The sequence below is a fragment of the Mastigoproctus giganteus genome, chromosome 9 (genome assembly GCF_048544385.1).
Source record: "Mastigoproctus giganteus isolate SK-2022 chromosome 9, ASM4854438v1, whole genome shotgun sequence".
Classification (NCBI taxonomy): domain Eukaryota; kingdom Metazoa; phylum Arthropoda; class Arachnida; order Uropygi; family Thelyphonidae; genus Mastigoproctus; species Mastigoproctus giganteus.
In genome coordinates this window covers 148,889,528-148,905,623 of record NC_143583.1, presented here as the reverse complement: position 1 = coordinate 148,905,623, position 16,096 = coordinate 148,889,528, and the positions used below count along the sequence as shown (strand labels likewise).

The 16,096-nt window shown below is 36.1% G+C and overlaps 1 protein-coding gene across 9 annotated transcripts in view; it reads left to right on the top strand.

The window, feature by feature from the left end:
* Gyf (GIGYF family protein Gyf) overlaps positions 1-16,096 on the top strand; it is a 915,224-nt gene that overhangs the window by 271,450 nt on the left and 627,678 nt on the right. For all 9 annotated transcript variants that reach the window (XM_090381591.1, XM_090381590.1, XM_090381592.1 and 6 more), the window contains one exon: positions 11,013-11,081. In XM_090381591.1, coding sequence (XP_090237717.1) covers positions 11,013-11,081 — 69 coding nt within the window. The remainder of the gene's footprint in view (positions 1-11,012; positions 11,082-16,096) is intronic.

Sequence of the window (16,096 nt, the reverse complement as noted above, 5' to 3'; positions counted from 1 at the left end):
CATAAATTCAAATTGAGGAAAGACAGATGTAGGATAGACGTGCGGAAATTTGCCTTTAGCCAGCGGGTGGTTGGTTGGTGGAACAGACTTCCATCCCTTGTGGTGGAGGTTGATAGCCTAAATAAGTTTAAGGCTCAGCTGGACAGGTATTTTGAACGAACAGAGGGGTGAAGTGGAAGTGGGTTTTTTTTTTTTTTTTTTTGGCTGATGCTGCATAAGCTTGCTTTCTTGCATCAAATGCCTCTACTAATGCTAATGCTAATGTTCTACGTTGATAATACTCTAATGTACCGGTAAGTTGTCGGTTTTTTTTTGTTTTTTCCGTTTTAATTTCTGGAGGGTATCATTACGGAAGTGTTCTACGCACTATATTGAGGTAAACTCCTCTTATTATTTTACTACTATTATATTATCCTACGCATTTTCTATAGATCTATCGAGGTATATATCTTAACATAATTATCTTACTATAATTCTCCCCATAATATTATAAAAATATTATATACAACGCATTATGGAAATAATCCGTCTATTGTCACTCAAGTGCATTAGCCCATAAATACAGTTTATTAATGACGAAAAACAGTGGCAACAAAAATGGCAGGAACAGGCTGGTAACAAATTATTACCATTTTAAACATTGTTAAAACCATTGTTACAACAATGGAAAACCAGTACAGGAACCAACAGACAAGAAGAAGTTATACTGAGCAGATTAAGAATAGGACACAACAATGTTATCCACTCCTATCTGCTCTGAGCCGAATCTCCGCCTCAGTGCTCTTACTGTCACACGGTGTAAACAGTCCAACATATTCTACTTGACTGCCCTAACTTTACACGAGAATGTCAGATTACCTTTAAATCCTTAAAAGGAACAAACACATTTTCATTACGAACAATATTGTCAGATAAATCTAATATATCCGAAGTCTTCCAGTTTCTGAAACGCATAAACTACTATAATTTGATATAAAAATCATAACAAAAGACATCACTGAATAAATCATAAGTTTGGTGCATTATCGCCATAGAAGCTGATGCGCCAGTAAAATATCCAAACCAACAGTTTATTAAAGTCAGTGTATTAACAATTACCTTCTATAGTACTCATTTTTTATGTGTATATATATATATATATATATATATGTGTGTGTGTGTGTGTATATATATATATGTGTGTGTGTGTGTGTGTGTGTATATATATATATATATGTGTGTGTGTATATATATATATATGTTTGTAAGTAGAGTGTGAAATAGGTAAAGGACTAATGGAACTGAAATTGTAACTACGGAGAACAAGGAAGGGACAGAAATTAATAAGAAGTAATTAGAAGTACTCAATGCTGCATATCCTATGATTGCAAATCCTTCTTCTAGAGCCAGCCACTGAAATCAAAGGAAAAAGCAGCAAGAAGTAAGGCCTCTGTTTCTCACATGAAATGTGCACAGCACGTGGTAGATTTGAAAAGCCGGTGTAGACGATAAGGGTTGAAATTTAAATTATAAAGCATATGTATATTTCATGGCTGACCTGATAGAGTCGGAATGCAAGGTGAAAATGAAAAGAGGATAATGTACTGAGGTCAGGTTGGTATATGAGGAGAGAGAGAGAGAAAAGGTCTGCACTGCTGTGGAGAGTTAAGAAAAAGTTTCAAATAAGTCTGATATAAAGTATATATGGTATATGCTAGTGACTCCGTGTGTAAGGAGTTGGAAAAAGTAAGTTAAGGAAATAATTAAAATACACTAGCTACCCAATGTGTCGGAAATTTGAAACTGTAAATTAGAGAAAATAGTTGAAATTAAAATAAAATTATGAATATAATTTTGGGGTAGGTATTAAACACAAGTAGTACTCCCAGGATAGAAAGGAATAATAAGCTGACAAAGTGGCAGTAAATAGTCGCCAAACTTTTCTTGCCAAAAAAAAGTTTGGAGACTATTTACAAGCAAGTGTGTTACAGCAGAAAGGGAGCATCTCGATATTGCTTTTGGTAAACTAAAGGCTGAAGAATTCAGCATGCGCAACCCATTCAGCCTTATACACCTCAATCAGATCAACACGCAGGTGCCTAAGCTCCAGCAGTTTTGCAGAACTTAAGCCTTTCTTGGTAAGAGGACACCCGGTGTTCCCCTCGCCAATCTTGTCGCCCTTCTGTGCATGCACAAGCAACTCTACATCCTTCCTAAAATGAGGCTTCCAGACCTGTACACAGCTCACGGTGTAGCCTGACCATTGCTGCATACAAAGGTATAAATCACCTGCTTATCCCCGCAACCAAAATTTCCTTGACGAGCAGTGTCCATTGATTGCCACGCTCTGTCTTCTCCTAGTCAACCATCCTTTTATCCATAACAGCAACTTGCCCTTTATGCATACTGCTTCAATTTGTACAGCAGCCTTCTATATGCAACATATCAAAAGCTTTCCTGAAATCCAAGTATATGATATCAAAATTATTTTTTGCATCCAGTTTCCTTGTGACCACATCATTGTATTCAGTCAGATTGGTCAGACAAAACTTTCCCTTAATATACCCATGCTATGTTTAATAAACAACCATGCCACCCTTTGTATGATCTGCAAATGTGGACATTAAGCCTGTTATACCTTCATCAAGGAGGCGGCAAATTTCCTTTGCCACCACCTTTTATATAACTGGATAGATCCCATCCACCCCAGGTGCCTTATGTTTAACTTTAACGATTTCTCCTTTAATTTTCTCTCAGTTATTACAAAATCATTTAGCTCTCTGTTAGAGTTTAATAAGCTTCCATCCTCCACTTCCCTACAGAATTCCTTATGTGTGAATGTAGAAACACTCGTTTGTCAGCTTCCTGAGCAGAATCATCAAAAATCGAACCATCGATATCAAGTGGACCAATCTGATTCATCCCCTTCCTTCTATAGTTTATATTATTAAAGAAGTCTTTGCTATTTTTCTTTGCATCCTTTGCCAAAGATTTCTCGTAATCTGTCTTTGCTTGTGTAACCTTCTTTGTGGCTTGATTACAGACTAGTTTATATCTACCATAGGTGTCTGTGTTGCCTGAATTTATATGCATTCCACACATTTTTCTCTGCCACAATTCTCATTAATTCACCTGATATTCATTTAGGCCTACACCTTGAACAGTATATCTTAGTTGGTATGAAAAGCGTAGTAGCTTCCAAGATTAATTCCTTGAATTGTTCCCATTTAGAATTTGCTGTTGATGTATTGCCATCAGTTGGTCCAACTGTATAGAATCTCATTAGAGGGTCAGATTCTTCAAAGCTGAACTTACCTTAAGACTAAAGCAGAAACATGTTTAAGAAGTATGTTGAAGTGTTCCCTGTCAAGTTATTAAATAAACTTAGTTTTGGCAACAATTTTCATAGAAAATGGTCTATTCTGCTACGATATCAATGGAGTTTTTGGGAATTGTTAGAATGCACTTTACATATGACTGGCACCTCTTCATCAGCTCCTAACAGTGAAGTTTGAAAGTAGTTTTCTGGCATAAAGGGCTCTTAAAGCTATCCATCTCCATTGCCCACTGTTCTTATAAAAGAGACATACTATAATATGAAGACAATACTTGAAGCAATTCAGTACTGCAGTGACTTCAATCATTAGTATATTAATTGGCATACAAGGAGGGTTCACAAAATATTGTTTCTTATGCTTATGGGACAGCCTTTCTACCAAAGGTCATTATATCAGATATGGCTATCCTCAAAGAAGCACATATGAGAGGAATGAGTAGTATGCAGTGCATTCCATTAGGTAAATTCAATGATTTTCATTCCACCTTTCCACATGAAACTTGGCCTCGTGTAGAGTTTTGTGAAAGTGAGAGGATGTCATTACTTAAATGAGAAATTTCCAAAGATCACAATGTAAAAGTGAAAGAGGGAACCTTTGTGGGGTTTCAAATTAGAGAGCTTTTGCTGGATTAAAGTTTAAAAAGTGCCAAAATGTATTAGAACTACAAGCATAACAAGTTTTCAAATGGGAATGTTTTGGAATAACCACAGGTCTTCCATATACAAAGGTGGAGTTCAGAAACTGTTCTCAGTGAAAATTAATAAATGGGATTTTGTACCTCACTGAAACTTTGTTTCTTAAATTTTTAAATTTGTTTCTTACGGTCAGTGGAACGTCTCGTTTTTTCCTGAAAACCTTGGCATGGTGAGTGAAGAGTAGGGGGAATGATTCCATAAAGACATTGTTAATGGACAATTGCTAGCAAGGTTTTTGGAACAAATGTATGTTTGCACACTGCTTTTCGATGTTGTGCCAGAACATTCTGGACAAAATTTACCAAAATATACCGTGCATTATTATAACTACAGTAAATCCCCGCTATTCGCGGGGGTTACATTTCCTGAGAAATGTCGCGAATGCCGAAAATGCGAATACTGAGTTATGGCTCCCATAGTAATAAAGGGGTTCCGTTCCAAATTATGAAATATATAAGAAAAACTAGTCTAAATTTTTGTCTATGTACCTTCATAATATGACTATGTTCGTAGACAGTACATAGTGAAATGCAAGCATATGGCATCGAAATGAAAATAAGAAACAATTTAATATTAAATGTAATATTTATTAGAAATTTTAAACAAATCTTTCAAACCAGCGCCTTTTCTAGCTAAAAAATTTATCCCGCCAGTGCTATCACCAGTTTCGCTAAAGTGTTGATAAAGGAGTTTTGCCTTTTCACGAATGATGAGTGAACTTAACGGAATTTTATTTTGAGTTCGGTCTTCTATCCACAGATTTAAAGCCTTTTCCATTTTTTCTAATTTAATATCACGAGTTACAGAGAAAATTTTTGAAGCAATTAGCGCGTTTTCTCGGACACTACGGCGGATTTTTTCTTCTGATTTTTTGATTGATCGTACCGTTGACTCATTGATTTTATGTTTTATTTGTTATTTATGTTATTTGTAGCCATATTTTTGTAGGGGTTAGAAAGAACTTGTCCACAATAAAGTCACTTTCTTCCGTTAACACACTCGAAAAAGTCTGTTTTACACTGCAAAACGGTAGATTTATCATTTTTGTAAGCATATTAATTTATAAATTGATAAATTTATTCAATTTATAAGCATATAAATTAAAAGCAAATGACGAAACCTTCCATGACAAGCGCATAACACATACTGAACAAGGATTAGCGAGAAACATCCACGCTCGCGATTTTGTCACCTCTCTCCCCCCACCCACTGAGCACTGTTTTGACCAGGAAAGATAATTTTAGCCACGCCCATGTTTTTTTATGGCGGAAAATATTCACGGCGCTTTAAAATTCACATTTTGTTAGGTTTCATTTTATATTAAATCGGCAAATACGAAACCGCGAATACAGATACCGCGAATAGCGGGGGTTTACTGTATATGTAAAACCTCCCTTGCAGGACACCTCTTGTTGTGGATACTCAGGCTTGGGTCCCAGCCAGAAATATTAGAAATTATATGATAGACCTCTCCAAAATGGACTTACTTTCTCTAATATGGATGAAGACACTTCAATAGGTATTTTCAACCTCTCTATATTGGACACATTCAGGTGTAATTGACACGTATGCAATTTTGTTGGCAAGTGAAGGTCAAGGTCATTACGGTAATGCTAATTAGACTTGTGATGACCATGGATTACTGTTGGAGTGGAAGGCACAATATGTTGTAAATACCCCACGATTGCTTTGATGAGTATTCCTTTGGAATACTCATCAAAATTTGCTAGGCATCACATTGATTGCTGCATTAATTTAAGAAATAATTTCATGATGTTTGCAGCAGAGCTGCATCCTATTACATTAACAAAAATTCTGTGTGAGCAAAAACTATGAATATTGACTAAAACTAGTAGGAGATCTAATTATCCACAATGAAACTGAAATTGCCAAATGAAATGCTCTAAACAAAGCTATTTATTTTCGTTTTTACTAAAAGTTAGTGTTTTCTAAAAGTTGGTTTATTTATTAAAAGTTATTAATTGAAATATATATTTACAATGATAATCAATACAAAAAAACAAACAAAAAACTCAGAGTAAGCAAACAGTTACATTGAAATTTGTTTTTCTGAATTATTGAGAAGCAGACAACTTCCCTATAGTGAACATTTTCTTCTGACCAATTGGTGTCCACTATATGTATTACTGTAAAAGTGATAAAAATGTAATTGTAACCAGTCTCGTGGGGTTTGTAATGGAAGTGTCTTTTTATCGCAGTTGTAGTTTTTGTAATTGTATTATGAAAACTACGACAGCAAAAAAAAAAAAAACAGAGAACATATTTGAAATTAGAATGAGAACTTTTTCTAATGTTACCTATACCCAGCCAGTTGAGATGGTGAGGATTTTGCTGTTACTAATCAACCCCACATAACTGGTTTTTTTACCTATCAGGAAATCCAAATCCCAGCATTCTTGATCTTTTTTTCCTTCTTATCAACAGCCCTTCAAAGTACACGGTCAATGTTAACGATTCCTCTGTGCACCTCAGATCACAGTTTGGTAATGGTCTTATGTGCAGCCTCTCACCCATGGCCATGCTCAACCTTGTGTCATTTAGCATTACAAGAATATGAAATGGTATGAACTGTGTTCTTTTCATTGGTTGGATTACGGTTTTAAATCTTTTGATCTCAGTGTTTGCTCAGATTGCATTAGTGAAATAGTTCTTGTAGGAATGAAATCCTCTATTCTGTATTGCAACCTAAAATCTTGTCCTTCTTCTAAACTTTTGTTTTCCGTTATGCTAAGGATGTTCAAGATATGAATATAGAATTTTGCAATTAGCATATATCCAAATCTCCAGCTTCATATTCAGTTAACACCAAAGCTTACAACCAACGAGCCTGTATTTTGAATAAGTTAAGAGTAGAAAACTTGCTTCTTGTTTAAATGGCAGTCGAGCATTCTGGTCTCTTGTGAAAGCTACTGGCTGTTCTGTCTATTCTTCCACTTTTGTTACAAAAAGAAGGTTGTTTTGCATCCTCAGCTGAAAATAAAGCTAATTTAATAGCATCCAACTTTTTCTAACTCTTATATTGATGATCTTGATAAGCCACCTCCTACAATACCTAATACACTGTTTGATGCCTCCACTGTCTTTCAACAGGTTGATAATAAAAACGTTTTCAACAATCTGGATGCCAAGGAAGCTTGAGGTCCATCGTATTTCCACACTTATCTCAAAACTTGTGCTCTCTTCTCTGAAACCATTAATATATTTTTATTGCACTAGTGTTTTACCTTCTGCTTTGCTTACATTCAGATAGCTCCTGAAAAGGACAACGGATCTGTCCCTTCTAATTATCACCCTGTTGCACTTCTACTCTTTCCAAAATATTGGGAGATATCCATAACACCATCTTTTAAACCTCATCTGATCAGTGATCGCCAGTATGGATTACACCGGTGTCAAACCAGGTGATATATTGGTTTATGTTAACTCTCTTTGACCAGATTCACTGTAAAAGTTTGAAACTCAAGCAGTTGCCATTGACATTTTTAATGTCTTTCATTGTGCTTGGAATAAAGGTCATCTAAAGCATGCTCCTATCTTTTGGATTTGTGACTATTTTGCAATTGAATATATACTTTTCTGCCTGACCACTCACTGCTGGTGACGATATATGGTTGTTTGTTTGTCTCTCTTCTAAGTTCTCCAGTAATGCATGTCTTTCAAAGTTCTTGATGCAAAAGTTCATGAGTTAAAAGTTCTTTCATCCCCTATATGTTAATTACCTTCTTCCAGTGAATTTATTTTATGAAAACCTCAAACACGAATGGTATTAGAGCCTATAGGCAACAAGATTGGTGAGGGGAACAAAGGAGTGCTCTTACCAAGAAAGGCTTAAGTTCTGCAAATTGCAGTGCCTGGAGAGTAAGCACCTGCAAGGTGATCTGATTGAGGTGTATAAGGCCTTGAATGGGTTGAGCAAGCTGAATACTGGTGGGATTCTTCCGCTTACTCAGATTAAGAACCTGAGGGGGCACAGATTCAAATTGAGGTAAGACAGTTATAGAATGGATTTGTGGAAATTTGCCTTTAGCCACGGATAGTTGATGGGTGGAACAGACTTCCGTCTTTTGTTGTGGAAGTTGATAGCCTAAATAAATTTAAAACTGAGCTGGACAGGAATTTGGAACGAATGGAGGGGTGAAATGGGAGGGTGTTTTTGGCTGATGCTGCATAAGCTTGCTTTCTTGCATCGTATACCTCTAATAATGCTAATGCTATAGTACTTAGTACTACTGTGTGTGGATGAAAGGTTGAGAAGATGAAAGTAGCTGCTTGCTGACTTGAATTTCTGTAGATTGTAATTTTTAGGAAATACACGTGAAAGGAGGTTGTTCCAGAAATCAGAAGCTGAAGGGATGAATGAGGAAGAAGAAAAGTTGGTTCTGTGAGTTTGAAATTGGACAGTAAATGGTTGTGACATGTTCAGACACTGGTTTGGAAGGGAAGGGGAAGGGAAGTGGCTATAGAAAAGGCATGCACTAGAAACAGAATCTATTAGACAAAGAGTGAGGAGACTTTGTAAGAGATGGGTCATTAATTAACTAAACTACCCACTTTTGAATGGAGTCTAGAAGCTTGAGAGAGGAAGTGAGGGCACTACCCCTAGATAAGGGAACAGTATTCTGTGATAGGGTGGGTTTCAGATTTGTCCAGTGCAGGCACTATGACACCATTTTAACTTTGAAATATGTCTTTACTGAGTGTCGTAGATTTTTAAATGAACGCTGTTTATTTTTTAGCACTTTTAATCATCTGACTGAGCCTTATATACTCAATCAGATTTTAGCTGACAAAAACGATATGCCTGCAAATTTTAAAAATTACAAACCTTTATACTCGCATATAAATATTTTTAGTACGCATCGTAACATATTTTTTTACCTGAATTTATTATCTAAATTTACTTGTCTTTTAATCATTTGTATATACTGATATATCATTTTTAGATTACTTGTGGCCATCATGGCCTTAGTCGCCCTTGCGCCATAAAAACCAAAATCAAATCAAATCTGATTTTTACAGAGGGAGTAGCTGTTAGAAGACAAGTAACACCAAGAGCGAAAGAGAAAACCCAAATTTTTAGATGAAAAAGAAGCAATATTTGTGATATGATTATACCAAGAGAGATTAGAAGTTAGGGTAATCCCTAATAGAGATATGTGATCTTATGTAGAAATCTGCATGGCAGTGAAGATTGTGTGTTGGCATAGAGGCAGAAGAATCCTTTTTGGAAGATAAAACTCAGTCTTTCTAAAACTCAGTCCTGTCTACGACAGGACTGAGTTTTAGAAGGATTGAAATTAACTAAGTTATCTTTGCCCGATTGGATAATTATTTGAAAATCAGCATTTTAGGAATTGGTATTGGATATTTGCAAAGTTGAAGCCATTTGTGTTGGGAAAGGTTTCTCAAACTGGAAATGGAATGCAATGTGCTGTCATCACAAAACTATGGATGTGATTTATGAAAATCATTAATATACAAGAAGAAAAGAGTAGAAGAAAGAACCGAACCTTGGGGAACACCAGCATTAGTGGAAAGGTTAGAAGACAGAGGGCCATCTACTATCACTGGCAGTGAGTGAACAGAGAGCAAATTGGATACCCAATTGTGGGAATAAAAAAATAAATAAAACAGTTGGCAATCCATAAAATGGAAGCTTCTTTAGAAGACCTCTATGCCAAACACAGTCAGAAGCCAGGAATGTCAGGAGGAACCTGTTTGAATTTTACCAAACTTTTCCATTGAATTTGCCCATAGTTAGGGAATGTATGCAATTATAACACCAGTTGATCAAAACTGATGGAATTCATATCGATAATCATTGATCGTATGGAAGGTTTCGAGATAGTTTAGTTATTGGTTGTTAACGGATTTCTCCATTATTTTGGAAAGATTGGAGATACGTGCAGTGGGATGATAATTGGATGGGAGTGGTTTGTCACTCTTTAGCAAGCTGAAGGAAAAAAGAATGGATAAGAAAAGTGTAAAAAAGTGACACAGAACAAGAGTAAGTTCAGCAAAGGTTTTGAGAATAAGTGGAGAAATATTAAGGATACAAGTATAAATTTCAATGCTGAGGAAAAAAGACCATTGGAATAAAGCATAAAAAGCTGATGCAGAACAGAACCGAATTAAGCTCAGGTTTTGAAACCAAGTGAAGAAATGCCATCAGCAGCTGGAGCTTTATTGGTATCAAGACAGTTCAAAATTCTTCTGACATCCTTATGAAAGAAGACTACAGAAAACATTGAGTGGAGCGTTGTAATAGTGGAGGCAATATAACCATCAGATTTAAACAATGTTGGGAACATAGGTGGGCAGAAGTCGTGGCCAACAGCTTTGGTAAGAGACCAGAATTCTTTTCTACTGTTTTGACAAGAAGCAAGTTTTTTACTCTGTAGATACACCAGTTTACCCATAAATTTGAACTACGTATGTAGTGTGAGGCATCGTTTTAATTGTATCTCATATTGTGAGTGCCTTCACAACGAGATAGCTGGTATTGCACTACTTCATTAATAAATTATGCTTCTCTAGTAGAGAAGACTACTGTTATTTATTTTCAGTGGATACCACCACCCAGACAGTTGTTTTGAAGGTTGGCTTCGTCATCAGTGAGTGGGCAGGTACCCTGGTAATGCAGCATGCCATCAGAGTTGCGAAGTTATTTCCACAATATGAGAGATGCCAAATGGTGTATAAATAATGTATTACAAGATGAAATGCACAAGGCATGATTTCTTATGGGTTTAGGTAATTAACTATATAATATCGGTGAAGATACGCCATAGTTTACCCATAAATTTGAACTACATATGTAGTGTAAGTCTTTACATATATATTTCATTCAGGTATTTTTATTACTTATTTCATAGTTAAGCTCAACACTTTTCAGTCATCCCTTGTACAGTAAATGTAACACACAAAAAACAATGTAAAATGAAACATCTTCTAAATGGATTTATTTGCTTTGGTTTAGGTTGATGAAAATTTTTTTACGGAAGATGAAACTTTGTGTAATATTCCAGAAAATGGAAGAAGGGAAAAAGTAAGAACAGTTTCATTTATTTGCTTCATTATTACAATAATAAATCTGTCATTCTTTTTTAGGATTAATGGTTAAGAGAAAAAACTGTTATGAACTTGGATGTTAGGTATTTTCTGTTGATTAGAAATGCAGAACTTGCATGTAAGGGGGGGGGGGGATATATAGTAATCTCCAAAACTATAATTAATTTTAGGCGCATTTTCAAATGCTTAGTGTGCATTTCTATTCACCATGTTCATTTTCCTTTCTGTCTCCATGAAACAACTCCCAGTGGATGGATTTTTATGAAATATTATATTTAGCTCTTTTAGAAAGGTTTGATGGGGTTTAATAGTTATCCAAAATTTCATTAAAATAAAAAAAAATTGGAAATCTGGTATTTTTTTTTTTTTTTTTTTTTTCAGTGAATATAAATAGTTTATCTATATACTGTACTATATACTGAAGCAAATCACTGCACATTCTTTGTTACAGTGTGCTAATTGCATACAATATGTAATATGGTGGATCTGCAGAAAAGAAAAAAAAAATTCTTGGTTTAAGCATTGTGCAATTTAGAATAGTTAGTTTCTTTATGAAGAGTTTGTTTTGTTAACAATTTGCTACATATCAAGGAATTACCTGAATTTTACTATAAAAGTTTGAGTGAACAGTTGGACTTAATAACCTAATTATGAATGAATTTATCAACGATATTGATGAAGGTATATCAAGCTTAATATCCAAGTTTGCAGATGCTACAAAGGTTGACAGGGTTGTTAATGACAGTATGCTACTGCAACAGGATCTAGAAAAGTTAGGCAGTGGGTAGAGATGTGGCAACTGAAGTTAACATTGACATATACAAAGTACTGCATATGGGAAACAGTAACCCAAGAGAAACGTACCAACTGTGTGGCACTACACTCAGGGAGGTGGAGAATGAAAAAGACCAGGGGACAATTGTGCAGTCAGATATGAAGTTCTCTGAGCAATGCAGACGGGCTGCCAGAGTAGGTTGTGGAGTTTTGTCAATGATACATAGGAATTTTGCTAGCAGAGACAAGGTGGTGATTATCCCTTTGTATAAGGCAGTGGTCAGGCCACACCTTGAGTACTGTGTACAGGTCTGGAGGCCTTATTTTAGGATGTATGGCTGCTTGAACGAGTACAGAGGAGGGCAACGAGATTGGTGAATGGAACAAAGGGTTGCTCTTACAAAGAAAGACTTGTGTTCGGCAAATTGCAACATCCAGAGACTAGGCACCTGCAAGGTGATCTGATCAAGGTGTATAATGCCTTGAATGGTTTGAGCAGGCTCACTGCTGACTTAGTATTTCCGCTTGCTCAGATTAAGAACCTGAGCGGGTATAGATTCAAATTGAGGAAAGACAGTTGTAGAATATGTGTGTGGAATTTGTCTTTAGCCAGCGGACAGTTGATTGCTGGAACAAACACCCATTCATTGTTGTGGAAGTTGATAGCTTAAATAAATTTAAGGCTGAACTAGACAAACATTTGGAGTGACCGGACGTATGAAATGGAAGGTTTTTTTTTTTTTTTTTTGCGGATGCTCTATAAGCTTGCTTTCTTACATCATATGCCTCTGCTAATGCTAATTACCTTTAAAGTCGTGTGCGCACACACACACGCAGGTTTACCCTATTGGCCTACCCAAGCTTTGAAACATTCTATAAAAATCATGTTTTTTTTTTTTTTTTTAGTGCACATAATGCCATTTGAGCATTTTTTTGATGTCATCCACGGTAGTGAGACGACCCTGAAGCCCTATTTTCATTTTAGGAAATAGTCAAAAGTCAGTCAGTGCAAGGTCAGAGGAGTAATGAGGCTGCTGCATGAATGATTTTTTTCACAGCTAAGAACTGCTGAACTGCCATTGCCCTGTGACTGGGTGCATTGTCATGATGCAGGATCCAGCCATCTTTCCATTTCTGAGGTTGTCTTCTCCTCACATTCTCACACAAACATATCAAAACCTCAACGTTGTAAGCAGCAGTAATTCTTCTCTCCCTAGTCACAATTTTGTGGTGTGCTATGCCCCCCATAATTGCAAGAAATGATCACATGACTTTGACAATGAATTTTGTTGCACAAGACTTCTTGGGCCATGGAGACATTTTTGTATGCCGTTTGGATGATTCCAGCTTAGTCTTGGAGTCATAGGCAAACGCACAGGCCAACTCTCATCCCAATGACCACTTTTTTTAGGAAGCTCGGATCTTGCATAGATTTTTTTGGACATATGAACTGCGATGGCTTTCCTGCAGTCCATTTGTACTGTAGGAAACTGACTGAGCCTGCTACAGACAATCCAACTGCCCGTAGTAATGATTCGTACAAAATGACATTCACCTGTAATTTTGAGCCGGTTCTCTAACTTTCACGACATCAACATTTTCGTCATTTCATGACTTTGAAGGGTATCCCGTTTCCTGTCCATTTTTAAATTGATTAAACTACTTGTAAACTGCTGTTTTCTTCAGAGCTTCATCTCCATAATCTTTCTGCTTGCAGCGTCTCTATAGTACTTTTTCCAAGTTTAAAGAAGAACCTCTGTTTACATGCTGTTCGAACTGTGATATCAGTCAGCTCTGATACCCGAGAGAGAAGTGGTCTAGCCAGTTCCCATTTTCATGTGTGTGCACCAAGGTCAATTTCACACCCCACGAAACCTTATGGCTGTAATGCAAACCATGTAAGTACCAGCATGTGATTCTGGGAATTTTTTGAATGTATGATATCAAACTCTCACTCTAACTGGCCTCAGTTTGGGAAATAATGGACAGTGGGATAATCATTGGAATAATCACTTTCCATGTCCCCTGTTGGCAAGTCCTCCAAAACAGTATAGTGGTTTGCCATTTGTCTTTTGTTTTGAGAGATATTGGTTTGAGTCCTGCCATAAACTAGTGGAATTTCTAAAAAGTTTTTTTCCTGCAAGTTATTCTGGATCATTCAGCCCAGACATTCCATTCGGAAACTCTTAAACTACCCACTCCCCTGGCGCAGCCCATATGTGGTTAATATAAAACTGTAAGAAACTTAGTGTTGAAGTTAAATTTGATTACATAAATAAATTCGTAATAAAAAAATTAACCTATGGAGGACTATAAACAGAACCACTGACATGAAAACGGTTTGGAGTGAATTAAAAATTAATGGAATAAAGTCAGAATCAGTGGAAAATACCCTCTTATAACCACTCTGATACTACTTCTAAAAAGGGAAAGAAATCTGTATCCCTTCGAAATTGCTAATTCATTGTTGAAACGTTTGAAACACTCAGCTGTAACTGCATATGAGTCAACCTTTCAGTCACTTAAAGTACAGGTAGAAATATATAATCTGAATTTCAATGCTACAGGCTAGCTTCCATATAATATACCCTTTACCACGACAAAGTTACACAGTGCACTTGCATGATCAAAGAATAATGCTGCTGGCACAGATGGAGTTTATTATGTCATGATATATCATTTGAGTGAAGAGTCTCAATCTGCTCTTCTAAAACTGTATAATAGAATTGTTGATAAGGTTTATTATCCTACTAGCTGGCTCATTCTATTGTATTAATTTCCCAAAATCAGGAAAGAAACATTCTGATCCAACAGATTATTTGAGAAGAACCTCTGTTTGCTTTAACTAGCTATTTAGGGAAAACATTAGAAAAAGTAATTAATGTCAGGTTGACATGGTTCCTAGAGACTGAAAACATTAAGTTGAAACCAATATGGCTTTCGAAGAACTAGATCAACATTTGACCTTATGATCAAAGTCAAAGGAAACATTTGAAATGCATTTCGTAGGAATGACAAGTTAGTTCAGTGGGCAAAAAAATAATGGATATAGACTTTCAAAACAAAAAACAGAAATTTATTTCAAAGCATAAAACAACAGCAATTTTTGCCTTAAACGGAATTTACATCCTGATCCAGACTTGACAACTTGAGTCTTATCCGATTACTTTTCAACAGAGTATTAGATTTCTTGGACTAATTCTGGATAAAAAACTAAGTTTTTTGGAGCGTATTAAGCATATTTGTACAACATGTCTAAAGAAGCTGAATCTCCTTAGGGCAATTTATGCTATGTCATGGGGTGCAGATTGTTACGTTCTGTTACACCTATACTGGTTGTTGATTAGATCTAGACTAAACTATGGGTCTCCTGTATATGCCTCAGCTAGAGAAAGTGTATTAAAATGGCTTGATCATGTGCATCACAATGCTTTCCGAATTGCACTAGGAGCTTTTTGTACATTGCTTGTTCAGAGTCTCTATACAGAAGCACATGAACCACCTCTATTCCTTTATTGGCATTCTCTGCTGTTAAGCTATGTAGCTAAAATCAGAAGTTTCCCACATCATCCTATATGGCAATATCTGTTCACACCAAATTGGCATAATTTGTATAAAAATAAACTCTTTTCAGAGTAAACCATGTGGCATTAGATTACAAAGCTTAAACACATGCTGGGAACTAAATATGAATAACATAATTCCAGATGTTAGCATGACTACACCACCATGGCAGATACTATTGGCACACGTTGATAAACATTTCCAACAATGGGGAAAGAATGCACTTCCAAATTTCAGTATTAAAGAAATCCATGTGACTCAACCTTTTCAATTCACCCAAATTCACCTTTTCAATTCACCTAGTTTCACCCAAATTTATGCTGATGGTTCCAAGGCAGACAGTAAAATTGGAGCAGCTGTAGTTCTACCAAACATTACAACATCTCAGCAGCTCCCTTTGGAGTGCAACGCTTACATGGCAGAACTGTATGCTATTCTGATGGCTTTAAAGAATGAAAAACAGTCTTTATACTCAAACCATTATATATACTGATTCCTTAAGCATTGTATCTGCTCTTCACTGTAAACTTCCTTCCTTCCAGTCATCACTTACTACAACAAATTCGAATAAAGTTAGTGCATCTTCTTGCAAACAAACAAAAAGTTGGACATCTGGCCATTCTGGAATCACAGGAAATGAACATTGATTTTGCT